Source organism: Centropristis striata, chromosome 9 (genome assembly GCF_030273125.1).
Source record: "Centropristis striata isolate RG_2023a ecotype Rhode Island chromosome 9, C.striata_1.0, whole genome shotgun sequence".
Classification (NCBI taxonomy): Eukaryota; Metazoa; Chordata; class Actinopteri; order Perciformes; family Serranidae; genus Centropristis; species Centropristis striata.
The window spans coordinates 24,689,780-24,706,152 of NC_081525.1; the positions used below are offsets into that span (position 1 = coordinate 24,689,780).

Below are 16,373 nucleotides of genomic sequence, written 5' to 3' on the forward strand. Positions count from 1 at the left end.
ACCAGTCGGACATGGGTGGTCGTTATATTTGCGGCTCAACTATAGCACATGACACAGAAATGCAGTGCCACCCACCTTCCTACAAGTGCTGATTGCACATTTTCGTGCTTTATTTCTTACAGTATTCAACGGTAGATAAGGTGTCAACGCACAGCATAACATAGGCCTGCATCAGACAGAATTCTCACATTAACAGCAAGTGGTATGGGATTAGAACACTGACAAAAATCGCGCACTTGTAATGAGACCCGCGCGATCGCAAATCAAACATCCGCGGGCGCATATTGTTTTTTCGAGCCGTACTGCTCTAACTCAACAGACATGGTGTTTTTTCATAAAACACGAGAACTTATAACTTGACCATACATTGTCCAATCTGCCTCAAACTTGTCATGCATGATGATGGTTCATCACTGACCAGTTCTACATAACAATATTTCATAAAGTCCCGCCCCTTTTGATTAGCCACGCCCCCTTTATTAACTAATGAACCGTTTGTCCTAGATACTTGTTTGAGGTGTCTGTGAACTCAGGACAGAGTCCCTGTTTAACTGCTGATTTAAGCCACGAGAATGACGGTCCAGAGGCAAGCACACAATCAAAATTTCTTTAGAAATGTTTTAGTTTTTTCTACATTTATCATTTCATTATTTTACTAAATCTCTTAAAACCATGTCAACGCTGGCAACAAACTAAAGCAGAATACTACAAATAATTAGTTCTATAGTTTTTGAGACATTCAGGGACACCACAAATTATTGATATTCAACTATAACTCATTATTGATGAGGACCAAATTAACCTTTTTTGATTCATCTTTGAACTGATGTAGTTATGTTGTGGCCACATGTAAAATAAGTACACTTTCAGGAAGCAGAAGGTTTAAAATGAAGCCTCATATATGCATGTTGGCCTCACAGTTCTCAGGTCCACAAAAGTTTCTGCTTTAAAATAAAATAAAACCCACTTAAAGTTCATAACCTGTCGTAACATTAACACCTGAGAGCAGGAAAGGCTAATATGCAGTGGGGGAAGATGGAGGATTTAATATTTCCTCACTGTGACCGACCTAAAGCTAACCGACATCACTATTGTTAACAAAACAAAAACAAAGAACAGCTCTGACTCTTAATTCTCATTTCTTTTTTCTGGTAAAGCACAACCCTGATTCCAAAAAGGTTTCTGTGAATGTAATAATTTGCTGATCCTTTGTGACATCTTCCATTTGAAATAAAGGCAATAGATTAATTTCAAGTTGATATGTTGTTTACTGTCAGTGTCCCAACTTCTTCGGAATCAGGGTTTTGAAATACAAAAATTAAAGTACTCATTACGGGCATTATTGGGTTATAATAAGTCATATATGTTTTCATAACTTTATTGTTATAAATGGTAATGGTGGAGCTGGACAGGATGTGAATTTACCTCCAAGTATCAATAACGTTTTATATGAATCTATAACAGGGGTAGGCAACCTGCGGCTCCGGAGCCACGTGTGGCCCTTCAGGCTGTCTGCAATGGCTCCCTGTGGCTGTCACACATATGATATGAAACTAAATGGTTATTCCTTTACATTTTAATTCAAATTTATCATTGGTTTAGGCCCATAGCAATTTCTATTCTTCAGTTGTAAAAATGTGTAGCTTATATATGGCAATAACATTTTTTTAAAATGTGCATCATGGCTTAAGAAAGTCTACTTAAACTCTAAATTTTTCCAACTTCAGGTCTAGTTTTGAGTTTCCCTAGCTGGGCTAAGTTTAAATTCCAAATCTCCTGAGATATTTCTTCAGTGGGTAGCCTCTCATTTAGACTCAGGTCGTCACTGCTTTCTAACAAAATCCTATTAATAAATTCTCAATATGACCGATCAGTAATGTTAGTAGGCTAATATAGATGACTTCGGCTGTTTTAGCTTCATTCAGAAAAAGGTTTGCGGCTACATTTCGAAGATTTTTTCTTCTTTTTCTTCCTTTGTTAGTGAAGGTTGCCAACCCCTGATCTATAATAAAATAATATAAACTATGTTTATTATAGTTCGCATTATAAGTCTGAATCTGCAAACTTAAGTTCCCTTATTGATGTAGTGGAGTAAAAGTATAGAGTGACAAAATGAAAATCCTCCAGTACAAGTATTTTTAAATTGTACTTGAGGATAAGTGCAGTACATGAATGAGTGCTGTTCTCATCACTGCAGACATATGATGTAAAGACAAAAAATATATGACTTCAAATGTATTTACTGAGAATACTTAAAGTGTGTGTGTGTGTGTGTGTGTTGCTTCGATTCTGATACAGGTCTCACAGTTGGAGAATTATCTTCGGACTGTTGTTGTATATTTGCTGACGGTACAACGTAAAAAAATACCAAAATAATAGTGTTTATTGCTAAAATACAGCAGTCAACACACAAAAAACTTCAGTTTGATTCTTTAGTTGCTCAGAGAAATAAAAAGTTACTTACCTCCCAGCACGCCTGCTGAGTTTTTCACCAACAATACAAAAGTGAGAAAAGACTTACAGATCGTTTTCACAGCAAACATTCTGGCCATAAGTAATGTTGGGAGTTACACATGTCAACATGTCTGCTGCGAAACATATTGACTTAATTAAAGACAGGTATGTGAAGCCAGTGGAGCCAATTTGAGTTTGAGGCAATTTGAATGAGTGAAAACTCAAAAACTCAGTTCATTTGTACCCATTTGTTATACTTTATCATTTCAGTGTAATCACTCAAAATTTCACCATAATGCTAAAAAAAAAAGATAACACGGATAACAAGGAAGTGCAAGTTATTGTTGTAAAAAAAATGGGGTAAGTGTAGTAAATTTATCGACAAATTGCATGCCTAGATTACAACTAAAACAACCTCACAGAGAATTCTTCTGTCCATCTTTTTCAGTGCTGCCCTAACCAGTGGACCTGCGAAGACACGCTGATCACAGCATCTATCGTTATTTGTATCATTTTCCTGATGGTGTCAGGGTTTCTTCTTTACTCAGCTTACATTAGGGGGTTGTTGTGTTCAAAATAAAAAATGTTAAAAAAAAAGATCACCATATCATGGTGCAAAAAAGCCCAACATCTGCCTACAAACCCCCAAACAGAGTTTGCATAGAAGGTTAATTTGTTCAAAATAAAAACTGTGAAAAAAGTTCATTGTATCGTCATACAGAGATGGTGGGTCATATGTGATTTTATGTGGTAATACAGGAAAGAAGTTCATCCTATCTGCTGTTGTTCATCAGTGTTGTTGAGTTTAATAAATGTTTATATACATGTATTCATTTTGCTAGTCTGCCCCCTACTTCTCAAAACAACACATTTTTTAGAAATATAATAGAGGTAAGACGCACTGTGTCCATGTTATTTGTAAATTGAATGTACTTATTCCCTTTTTCCCCCATAAAATTTAACTCCCATTATTTATTTTAGATTTAATTTAATCTTAACTGCACCGAGAGGCCTTCCAAGATTTTTATTGTACCGTTGTATAATGACAGAAACTGGTTGAGACATTAAAATGAATTATCTTAACTAAATTTATTGATCAAAATTTTTTGCAAATTGCCCATTTTATTTTCCCAGTACCCAAAGTCACAACCTGAAATAGCTCTTTCTGTTTAAACCAAGAAAAAAACAGTAATGTTAACATTTGAGGAGCTGGAACCAGTGAATTCTTGCCTTTTTCCTTTAGAAAATACTTAAACAATGACTTGATTTAGCTTGTTTTAGCTTTAACTGCAATATTGACGGATTTTGCAGTATGGTACATTTTCTGAAAAGCTCATTAAGAAACGGTTTATAGAAGAAAAAAATATATAAAGCAGGATTTTTTTGGTTTATCCTGAAATTTAAAACCTGCATCACGACCAGTTTTGTTTGGAAGTCAGTGTGAATTTGCAGCATCGGCACATAAGTTGGTATGAACACTTTTGGTAAAAACTGACACTAGTTTTTCATCAATGCAGAACTGCGTCACAGAGCACAATTTATTGATCAGCCTTCTCCAATAAACGTCCCTCCCTATAGACGTTTCCTCGATAGATGGTCAATGCATCATGAGCATTACTGCGTGTCCTTTTAACCCCGCAGACTGCACTGACCGCCACATGAACTCCTCATGAACTCTGCACACGCAGCCGTGACCGGGTCACGCGGTGGTCAAAGACGAAGGGACACACGCCGGGGACAACAGTACTTAATGACTTTATTAATAATATGATTTCAAAATAAAAAATAACATTAAAATAACATGTTTTGTCCTTGTTAACAACTTGCATCATATGGCCACATGGTGGCATTGTAATGCCAAGTTTTTTATTTTCAAAAAATACCAAATTGTTCTGCACATCCAGTTCATTTGTTCTGCTTGGACCACATATATGGAACACATTTCGGACTCCACCCTCCCCCCCAGTTTAAAAAAAATCAAACCTTTATAAATACAGGCAACCCTGTCCCCTTGTCACAGACACATTATGACGACCACTGACACAGGAAACATCCCGTCTGCACATGCCCCCTCCCACCCCCCTCCACATATTTGCAACCATTTGCTTTATATTTTTGCCTTTTCCTCGTCCGCTAAAGATCCACACAGTAGATATTCTACCTTTGCTGTATTATACACGTATTATATATAATATAGTCTCAGCTGAAATTCTCCACTCCCCCTAGACCTGCACAGAGTTGCAAAGTCAGTGGGGCCGGAAGTGTTTCACCAACCAAGTCGCCACAATAAATGTCGGCATTTTTACGTTCCCTGCAAACCACAGATGGGTTGAATTTCAACATTTCTGCACCACAAATATGTTGAATATAAACGTTTCTGTATCTAACACTTTAAAAGCACTTTGGTTAGGGTTAGGCACCAAAACCATGTGGTTAAGGTTTGGTAAAAAAGAACAGGGATTAGCTTGAAAAACACAAATTCCAGGCAAAACAATGGTATGTGAACACAAGTCTCCCAGTCCTGGTGGGTTGGTTGGTGCCATCCACCTGCTCCTGTGTCTTATCACATTGCTTCTCACCAGACAAAACAGGAAAATGTTAAAGTCTGACCCATCTGTGGTTTACAGAAATGTAAAATGGCAACATTTTTTGCTGGTTTCTCTCCATTCTTTATTCCCATTAATATCTTCAATGATGCTCAACATAGAAACACCTTTTCCAGGCAATGTAACGGTTTTACAAGTCTTGGTTAGGATCACCAATTGTAATTATTCAACTAAGTTTCTGAGAAATCATGTTTTATTCTTTATTTTGTCTTGGTGAGTGGCTCTAAATGCTACATGAGCCATATCGGTCGATACCGCGGAGAAAGAGCCAGTCGGCGGCACAGATCCTGAAATTAATTCCAAGTGGTTTGTTTGCAGCTTTATTGGCTAATGTTAGAAAAATCGGTTTTCTTAACAGCTTTAGTTTTTGCTGCTGCAGAACTTTAAGCTTGCTGATTTGATGTTTCTTCCTGCAACGCTCCTAGTTAACCAACTAGGGCTGTACCAAATGTCTTTTTTTTACGTTTTGGATCAGCTGGGAGTGAGAAGGTGGGACATGGGTGACGTCACGTCCCTGTTTTATACAGTCTGTGGATTTAATCTATCTTTTTTCAAAAACCTATGACTTCTGAACTTTACAACACTGTGGAGTTACTGGACATGTTTGATCACATGAGGTGTAAACAATCCTCCGCAGCCACCACTGGAATCTAATGCTAAAAATAGTATAATAATAATATTATTAGTGTTGCTGGATTTTTATCTGCAACTGTGCAGAAATACCGGGTTTTAACAGAGTGAAAAGACATTTAAAAAAAAAAAGAAGGGAATAGAATTTGAATGTCAACGTTATGAATGAAGCTTCAAACTATTTGGTACAGCCCTAAATAAACATATACATTTTAAACATGTTTGAATCATTTGGACTCAATGGTTATCAGGAGTTCATGTTGATCAAAGCGGTAAAAGCCAAAAGGGGGGGGGGGGGGGGTACCAGCGGCGCTTGCAACAGCTCCGACCCACTTCACAACTCTGCTGTTTCCTATGACGTGTTTCTTCAGGCTCAAGTTCTCTTAACATAATAAAAATTAGGTGACCGTTTTTGTTTGGGTAAAGACTGAAACACTCAAATCATAACCGGACTTGACAAAAAATAAACGTTGTTTAGCTCGACAGAGTCTGGTCCAGTTTTTCCTACTGGAAGCAAAGGGTGATAAAGTTTAGCTCATCCAGCAAACATTTTCCTACACCTGCTTCTTGGCGTTCAGCTGTCATCAGAATCATGACACACAGAAACATACAGGGAACATCCCCCCATAACGCCTAAAATAGATCCAACGGGCATGTTTGTTTGTGAATAATAGTGACAAATCATGCCAAAAATGAAGACAATTAAATAAGAAACAAACAAACAAACAAAAAGGTTGGCAAAGAAAAACAAATCAAATTCATATCGTATTGCATGTAAATATTGTATAAAATCCTTAAAAATACAGTTCAGGTAACTACTTAAGTACTGAAGTCATCACAGCCAAAAGTGCAGAGGTCCATAAATAAAACATTGACTGTGGGCAGACAGTGGGGCTTCTCTCAACGAGTCCCCAACGTAACCTCCCCTTCTCAACCACCACAACAAGGGACTGAATGAGTGCCTGGTCAAAGGTCAGAGTTCATGAACGAGGACTTAAAAGTTCCCACATCGATGCACAGAAGAGAGGACAGGAAGGTTGGTTTTTAAAATCTCTCCCATCGCTGACAGACACACTCGCAGTTGCACAAACGTCACACTCACACAAAGTTGCAAAGTTCATTCTCAGTAATCACGGCCTGAAGTTCTGTTGACAGAGGCACACCTAGAAGATGAGGGTGGGACGGGGGGGAAGAAGTGAGGGCAGGAGAGGGCTGGGGGGGTTACTGCAGGGCACATAAGGCGGCAGGAATCCAGGTTTTGTCTTTATCTTTTTTTTTTTTTTTTTTTTAGACACATTTTCTGTGCTCAGACGGCGTTTACAGTAAGGGCTAGAGGAAGAGTGTACATGTCGCTGAGCCAGGCAGGCAACAGAAGAAGAGAGAGAGAAGTATTAAAGCTATCGAAGTGTCAGAATAAAAACACTGTCGGCAGGAAGAAAACAGAGGAGGGGAGGGAGGGAGCTCAGTGAAGGTTTGTACCACAGTGGGCTGGTGTCGGTGTCAGTGTCAGTGTGTGAGTGTGTGTGTGTGTGTGTGTGTGTGTGTGTGTAAAGCCTAGAGGGGCCACAGGAACTAACACACCAGGGGCCTGAATCAAGAATCAAGTTCACCTCATTTTGGCTTTCTTTGGGCTTTCTGGCTTCACAAAACTTAAAAAGCACTGTTGATCCTGGAAACTGGTCTCACAAAGCTGGCTGCTGGATCTGTTAACCCACGATTTACCCAAAGTGGGTCACAGTTTGTTTACATCAAAGAGGCACAACAAGAATAATCACATTATTACTAGAATAGTGTGTTCACACCAAATGCAAAGCAAATTTTTCACACTATAGCCTATCAGTAAGATTCTCCTGCGTAGCATCGTCCTGATCAGTCTAAAGTCCATTCAGTAAACAAGTGTTTTTAAAGTTGTTTGCTTGCATCTTGCAAACAGACCTGAAAAATTATGAATATAAATTGCTTTACAACTCTGCATCATGCTGCAGTTATTTCAGCATACTTTGGATCAGTTTATCACAGTAAAATCAAAGACAAAATCAGTTTAGTTTGGGTTCACACTGTGTTAGTGGTGCCGTAGCAGCAGTCATCCAGATAAAGTTCCTGGAGAAGGCGTTAAAATTCACTGAGCTGTGTGTACCTCTGAGTGATGTTATGAACCCAGACGTGTTTGGTTTTCAAACTAACCTGAGACTTCCACAAGAGGTACAAAGCAGCAATAGTGGTTATTTTGTTCACAGTTGGTGACGGGAAGAATGGGTGGCCTTGCTTACACCGGCTAAAATTTCACTTCACATTTGGTGTGAACAGCATAAGATAAAACTTTTAAATCTCAGGGGAACTTTTGTCAGTGCAGTAAAAAGTAACATTCTGCGAGGTTTAAAAAAAAAAAAAAATAAGATGTATAAAAAGAACAACAAAAGTAGGCAACATACAGTAACTGTGACAATATTTACACATAAAAAAGTGAACACAATGGTGAAAAATGCAAAAATCAAATGTTAAAAGTAATCAGACTCTAGCCAATAGTGGACATTATTATATATCGGTTTCATTAAATTGTACATAGACTTGTTATAAAGGTGATCTTAAGTAACAAGGAACTGATTATTGATACTTGTGCTTCTATCTTTCTTCAAATTCAAAGTAACTGCAGCATAAAGCTGGAGGCTAACTGCAAACATTAAAAGGTTTTGATGTGATCCTCTAAAGTGAAACTTCAGTGAAGCAGTACTGATTTAGTGATCCTGCTCTGTGAGACCGGTCAGCCTGGTTTAAAGGGAATATTGTGGTCTTTTTCAACCTGGACCCTAATTCCATACATGTTTTGTGGCTAATAGACTAATGGGGACAACATTTTTTGAAATTGGTCCAGTATTCAGCTGCAGATGTAACCCTCCAAGGCAAATACGCACCATCAGTGTACATGCACTTAAAGTGTTTGTTTTTGCAGCTGAAAGGCTCAGATTTGTATTATAATTTTGACAACATTATTGGAAAAGACCCTACACAGAGACCTTAAAGCATTTCCTTCTTCACCTTTCGTTTCTAGAAAAGTCAAGAAATTTTAAAAAAATGTTCCCCATTAGTCACTTTGACACAAAAAAAAAAAGGAAAATAGGATCCAGATTAGTAAATACCGACGTTTTCCTTTAATGATATTTGTGTAACCTACTGATCTTGCTTCTTGATGCAGGCCCCCTGAGAGAGACATTTCAGATATTTGGGGAAAAGAAAACATGAGGAAGGTTTTCTTTAGCTTATTTTTCTGCCTACATGCCCTTTGTTGATGATCTTTAAGTGCCTGGTAACTCAGTATCAAAACACTCAGATATTTCAAACCGATTGAAGAGGGAACCCCGACCCCTTTCAACGACAACCGTCCCACGAAACACACGACACAGCTGAGCAATTTAACGTGACCACACAGTCACCTGACGCTTCCTTTTTTAAAACACTGAACCTAATCTCAGAAAGCAAGAACATAAAAACATGACCACCGCCGGGGAAGAAAAAACGGTGGTCTTAAGATTTCTTGAGGGCTTGATGAACAGAAATGTCATTGATAAAAGGCCTACAAAGACACTGGAGGAGGAGAAGCAGGGATGGAAGCCATTAAGACAATACTGGATATTCAGGCATCCCTATTAACACTTGTTTCCCCGAGGGGGGTATTGGGGGGGTTTCAATCTGTGTGACCATGGCTAACAGAGCGCACACCCCCCCCTCACACTGCAAGTTGCAGAAAAAGGCACTAGAGTGGGGCTGTTGCTAGCCGTAGAAAAGTAAAAGCGATATACATTCATAGCTCACAGGTTATTTAACCGCAGTCTGGGAATAAATACACAAAATGCACTTGTAGAAAAATAAAACGTAAAAAAGCGTGGCCCCTATTTTTTCTTTTTCCTTATTTTTGGATACTGGGAGAGAAGTATGGCTACTTTTTCACGGCTTTTTTTTTTCTTTTTAAACCCCCCTCCCCAAACCCGACCCCACCACTTAGAAGGCAATTCAGGAGTGATCCTCCACTGCTCTGGCCGCGAGCAGTCGAGCCCTTTCATGCACGCCAATATGAGAATAAGGGAAGAGGAGGAGGAGGGATGGAGTGAGGGGGCTTCAGGGGGAAGAGGGGGGGCTGTTGGTAGGAGGTCAAGGCTCAGCTTTCAGTGCAAGGAGGGGAAACTCAACAGAACACGTGTTTTCAAATGTTTCGACAACAGAGAAACCTCATCCAAAACAGAGTCTCACACACACACACACACACACACACACACACACACACACACACACACACACACACACACACACACACACACACACACACACACACACAGACACACACACACACAGACAGACACACACACACACAGACACACACACACACACACACACACACACACACACACACAGACACACACACACACACACACACACACACACACACACACACACACACACACACACTTCCCAGTGTCCTCGTGTACAGCCTTAAAGGGTAAGTTCAGGTTTTTTGAAGCGGAGTTATGAGGTACTTCTCGATAATGACTGTATTACTGACAGTAGATGGCGGTCAGCACGCCCCAAGTTTGGAGAAGCAGGCAGGAGTGCAGACACACTACGATGCGTCTCCACCTCCCCCCTTGATGTCATTTGGAGCGAAAGTCCACGTATCAGTGAGACACAGTATCAAGTTCCTGCCCCTAAAACAGTAGCCCGACCCAATCAGAGCACAACCAGACCTGTCAATCATAAAGTTACACGCCCAGCAAATAACTAATTAAATTCAAACCTATCTGAAAAAACAAACACTGGAACAAAGATCTGCCTTAAATGATAGAAAACAAAATGTTATTTTTGTGTACTTTTGAGTTTTTAGTTTGGCTCGTACCATTAAGGGAGCAGGATTTATCACATATATTGCAGCCAGCAGGGGGAGATGGAGATGTTTTGGGCGTCCATCTTTATATATATATAGTCTATGCTGTGTAAGGGGGCAACAGTAAAACACATTTTAAAAACATTTTAGTTGCAGTTTATGATACATTTAGAATATTTTTACTGCTTTATGTGCCGCCAAGACAGCCCTTTCCAAAGAGAAGCCGTTTATTTTTCTTTAGGTGGCTTAAATATGCCTAGCTGCTGCCCCCATGCACAGCGTACATCGCTGAGCTTCTGTGTCGGTACTCCTGCCTACTTCTCCAACATGGGGGCGTGCTGACCTCCATCTACTGTCAGTAATACACTGACTATGGATGAATCCTTGAACAACCCCGCTTCAGCACTTCTGAATCCCTTTAAGTATCAGGACCTGGGAGACAAACGTGTGCATGAACCTGGGCACCACTTTCCTATTTAGCATTTATAAGCACTGTGAAGATTTATAACACTCTAATTTGGATATAAGGACCATTTCAAGTGTTTTATTAAGGTACAGTAGGTTTGTATGTTACCATATTGTCAGTCAGTGTATGAACGAACGGCCATGTCGGAGGAGTTGTAGTATACTTGTATACTACATGTATACTTATAGCTGCTTGCAACTACATTACAGTGTGTTATAAACCGTTAATTCATAATTTACACGCTGCTTATGAATGCTTAACAGGGAACGGGCCTTAAAAGTAAATTATGACATGAATCTGTATTTGTTTGTTGTGTGTGAGAAGGAGGGAAACCGGCTGTTGTTTGTGCTCGAGCTTCACGAACAAAGAGAAGTCGGTTACCACAAAGACAACATCTCCTCTTAAACCTCAGCATGTGCACACACACACACACACACACACACACACACACACACACACACACACACACACACACACACACACACACACACACACACACACACACACACACACACACACACACACACACACACACACACACACACACACACACACACACACACACACACAAGTCAAAGAGTATGTCGAGAGAGAAATGAGCTCCAGCTGACAGCAGGGGGAAGGGGACTGAAGTGTTCTGCCAAGTAAGGAGTGTGCGTGTGAAGGGGGAGGTGGTGGAGGAGGAGGAGGAGGGGAAGTATTGGGTTTGTAAAGGCGGGAGTGCAGGAGGGTGAAGGAGGGAGTGTGGGGTGCATACCACAGCTCTGCACAGACCCCCCAAAAAAGAAAGATGTGTAGTGAAAATCCTGCCTGTAGACGGAGTTCAACCACTCCGCTCCTCCTCCTCCACCACCTCCCCCCCTCCACACCTCCTCCTTCCTCCCTAGCATCACGTGAAGGTGTCTTCATGTGTGCTTGCGTTTGTTCGTGTGTTTCTGTTTGTGTGGTAGTTGTTCGATGGTTCATTCGGGCCTGTGAGACAGCTAGCTGCGACGTGATGTGGCTGCTCGTCCCCTCCTTATAAAAAAAAAAAAAAAGAGGAGGCGAGGTGGTGGCGGCGAGTCTACCTCCGTCGCTGCCGCCATCCACAGGCCGGTTTCCCCACGCCGGTCTCCACTGCCTGTCACGTGGCCGTTGCCTCCAGGTAGCTCTGTAGTTTGCGGACGGTGGACTCGTCCAGTGAAAAGAGGTCAAAGTCAAAGGTGGTGTTGGTCACGTTGAAGTGACCCGTCTCCTCGATCAGGTTCACAATCTGGAAGAGATCAAATGGCACCTTTTTTTCTTCTGATCACATAATTCTGAAAATAACTCTTTTCTCAATTGGGACGTTTACTTGGTTCACTGAGTGAAATTATTATCACCATTTTATTATCACATAGAATGTAATTTAAAATTTTTCATTTCACGATCGTACCGGCAAAAATATGACAGATAATTCTGGTCTGAATTGTCCTGAATGGTTTTCTGTTATTATAATAAATTCTTTCCAATTCTATAAAATTCTGCCAAGAATAACCTGTTTGCGTTAATAAGATCCTGTAAAAACATTAAATTCTACACTCCACAGCGCAACAAGGAAGCCATGAATGACTCAGCTGAGACCTGACAGTCATGTGAAATAAAAAATTTTGAAACTTCAAATGAACTGCAGGGTGTTTACAGCAGAGAGAACAGAGAGGATTACATTACATTACATTACATTACATGTAGGATGGTCTAAAAGGTCGTAAAAACATAAATAATTTAACATGTATAGCATGTGTAGCCACCATGTCCACCCAATATTGGAAACACTTGTGGGCACACAAATGTTGTATATCAATTTTATTAAATATATATAGCCTAGTTATCAGTAGCCTCAGCCTCCTACAGACCGTTGAAATAATCCCACTGTTAGTTCATAAAAGTCTCTTTGCAGCCTGCAACTGGACATACTGCCAAATATCATAAGCATTACCGCCTACAGCAAGCAAGGGAAGCTGTTTAAAATGAAACATATTAACTATGTTATACTTCAGATTTATGCATTATTCATTGAGAAAGTCAATATATATTTAAACAAACATTTTTAAATGGTGGACTGTGCAGTGCAAGTACATCATTTCTCCTACTATACTTTAAAAATTGAATATGGTATGATGTTTATGGGATCAAATAAAAAAAATGGCATGATCACTCACCTGCTGCAGGACGTTACGCTCCCTTAAAGCCATCAGTCTGCGGTGGAGGTCCACCAGTTCTTCTGTGTAGGCCTGCAGAGTTGACAGAGCAGAGACAACATGGTTAGTATGAAAGTCATGAAATTAAAGAGTCATAGAGATGTGACTTTTTAATGGAAATCTAAACTTCTACATGTATATGAGAGAGAAATGTGGAAAAAGCTTGTTAATTGGGTTATATTCACAGGAGGTAGCAAACGTGTCCCTTATAAATTAATAAATCTCATTAAATGATGAAAGAAATTACTACTGAAAAATAAATCCCGACAATGACTAATGAATTTCAATTAAAGGACATCTCTGACTAGATACAGACTTGACAGTTCAACATTTGCACCTTGTCGTAAATCACGTGAGAGCTTTTTTCTTTAGGTCATATCTAGGGGTGGGCGATATGGCCCTAAAAGATTATCACGATATTTCAGAGTATTTTCGCGATAACGATATTCTTGACGATATCAAAAATACTGAAAAATATATAGAAAATTATTTTTTAGTCCGTATAAATAAATAAAAATTGTACAACAAAATAAAAATCAATCATAAATCTAAATGTAGTGTAAATTGCAAATCTCAACAGTTGCCAAATACAAAAAAATTACTTACTTGAGTATTAGCAATAATAATAAAAAATAACCTTCTAGGGGGTTTGGGGCCCCCCTGGGAGAAAATTTTGTACATTTTATAGTACAATGTGATCAATCTCGTCCACTTTGAGAGCTAAATGTGAGCAAACACCTCACAAACACATCATTGCCTATTTTAATTAATTATTGTAAAGGAGAATAAAGGTTCTTCTATGTTTTATTTAAGGCATCTTATTTTGACAGTCTTCTTGTAATTTCTGTGGTGGATTCTGTGCTCTTATTTTGAAAGCTGCATTTGTGAAGCGACAGGAAGTAATAGTAGCTTTTTGTGATTAAAACAACTTTAATTGTTAGCTAATGTTAGCTTGCGGCTAACGAACGGCACAATGCAACAGTGTGTTTGGACCGTTTGGACCTCTGACAGGACAGGTTGACAGTATTTAGATCGGCTCACGCAGACGCACAGAGAGAGAGAGGGGACGGGACTGATACCTTACAGAAAGGTAGGTGCTTGTTTTGAAGCGCAGTGGGAGGGCAGCTCGGTATATTCAGTGCGTGCGTGCGCATGTCTCGGATGAGGACAGAGAGGTGGGTCGGGGCTTAGACTGACTGACGGGTGACAGACACTCTGCTGAGCAGAGACACAACGCAAAATAACTTTATGTTATGAATAGTGTAGATATACTTTCAGTAGCTTGAAATGTGACATTAGAGCAGCACAAGAGACTCTGGCGGGCCGCCAAGGTCTAGGTAATTAATAGGAAATCCTTACGCCACTTTGTCAAGAAGTAGGGCATGTTGCCAATATCGTGATATGCATTTTTTTTACCCATAAAAAAAATATACCAGTATTATCGTGAACGATACGATATGGCACACCCCTAGTCATATCACCCATCGCTAATTACAAACAGACGATTTTTATTGTATATTTATTTTCTGCTGTAGTGTGTTCATAGGCTAAATAAATCAACTTTACGCGACTGACACGAAACATACTGTTAGCAGCTTCTGGATCGTTTCTTTTTGCGCCTTAAACGCAAGTGATTAACTTGCCTTTTCTCTTTTTAAACTACATCCTGAAGAAGACGTTGTCCTATAAATTAAATATTGTGATTTTTTTTCTCAAGAAAAACTTTGACACTGAGCACATGTTTTAATGTGAAGGAGTGATACAGGATCAGTTTACCAGAGTTTCATTTTATCACTTCATGAATCATCTTGTTACAAAAAAAAAAAAAAAATTCTTTCCAAGGGTTCATAGGCCAGAATCTGTCTGCACATCTGGATCAATTCACTGTCCGTTACTCCATCTTGAAACTATTAATGCACTCATTGAATGTGGACAAAACACTGCGTGTGTGTGTGTGTGTGTGTGTGTGTGTATGTGTGTGTGTTAAAGCATAAAAAAAGTTTGATTTACCCTTCCTACCTTGTCGTATCCCTTCTTCAACACCTTCTCTGAGCGAAACGAGGAATCTGGACTCTTTCTGCCTGAAACCTGCAGAAGAGAAGAGCAAGAAAGAGACAAAGGAGGACACAAAGAAGAGAGACGGAGGCAGTGATGTGAGACCAGGAAACTATCTGGGACACTGATGACAGTTATTACAGCAGAAATGTAAGTGGAAGCCTGAAACTCTGCAGTTCTCAAGTCTTTGCTGGATGTCTTTAGGCTATTCTGTGTTGGGTTGCAATTAAGACATTAAAAATACAACAAATGCTGAAATTCAAAATGAGTTGTCTCCATCTTAAATGCTGTTCGACTGTTTTTATGAGAACAGGTGGGCTGCAAATTCCTCCAACATGTGACACTCAAACCAAACACATGAACCACCAGAGCTGACAACAGAAGACATTTTTAAATTGAGGATGAATAAAGTTGAAATTAACATAATAGATTACAATATGTATTAGGGATGGGCGTTTGGAAGAAACGTGTTAACTCGAGCATCTATAACATTAACCATCAATTAATCTGTGTTTTTATACATACTCCAGTATGTATAAAGCAGTAGTAGCACTAATAATGTAGCAGGGAAAAAAGGGAAGAAAGCAGATAAAAAGCGTGCATTGAGGCAACTTTAATACATCCACAAAATTCTCAGTGTGTTTGCTTGCGTGTTTGAGTGTGTGTGTGAATATAAATATTGAAGTGCGCTGACAATGTTTTGTTCTCTTTATAAATATATATATATTACATTTTTTTTTTACATAAAATAATAAATATAGAACAAAAATAGGACAAGGGACAGAAATCAATCAATAAATAATGCAATATCATCCTTAATCTCTCAATTCTTCAATTAGTCTTCTGCTCTAAAATGTCTTTAAATCTCAATAAAAGTCTTAATATCCTACTTTTAATACAAAGTCATGTTATTTTATGTTTTTAAATGACTCACAGCAAATATTGATATCTGTGATTATATAAGGTAATTAATTACAAATCATGTACTTCATTAATCATGTGACAGCGTTACAAAATACATTTCTATTGTCAATATATATTCACAAAACCATGAACATGCATAACGTAAT

The 16,373-nt window shown here is 39.1% G+C and overlaps 1 protein-coding gene across 2 annotated transcripts in view; it reads right to left on the minus strand.

Annotated features, from left to right (window-relative positions):
* Positions 1-5,620: 5,620 nt before the first annotated feature.
* mllt1a (MLLT1 super elongation complex subunit a) overlaps positions 5,621-16,373 on the minus strand; it is a 28,977-nt gene continuing 18,224 nt past the window's right edge. Inside the window, exons 10-12 of one of the 2 annotated variants that reach the window (XM_059340968.1) lie at positions 15,268-15,336; positions 13,210-13,281; positions 5,621-12,281 (exon numbers count right to left, since the gene is read on the minus strand). In XM_059340968.1, coding sequence (XP_059196951.1) covers positions 12,153-12,281; positions 13,210-13,281; positions 15,268-15,336 — 270 coding nt within the window. In that variant the 3' untranslated portion in view covers positions 5,621-12,152. Of the gene's footprint in view, positions 12,282-13,209; positions 13,282-15,258; positions 15,337-16,373 lie in introns of both variants that reach the window. The other variant, XM_059340967.1, reaches the window with a different exon arrangement.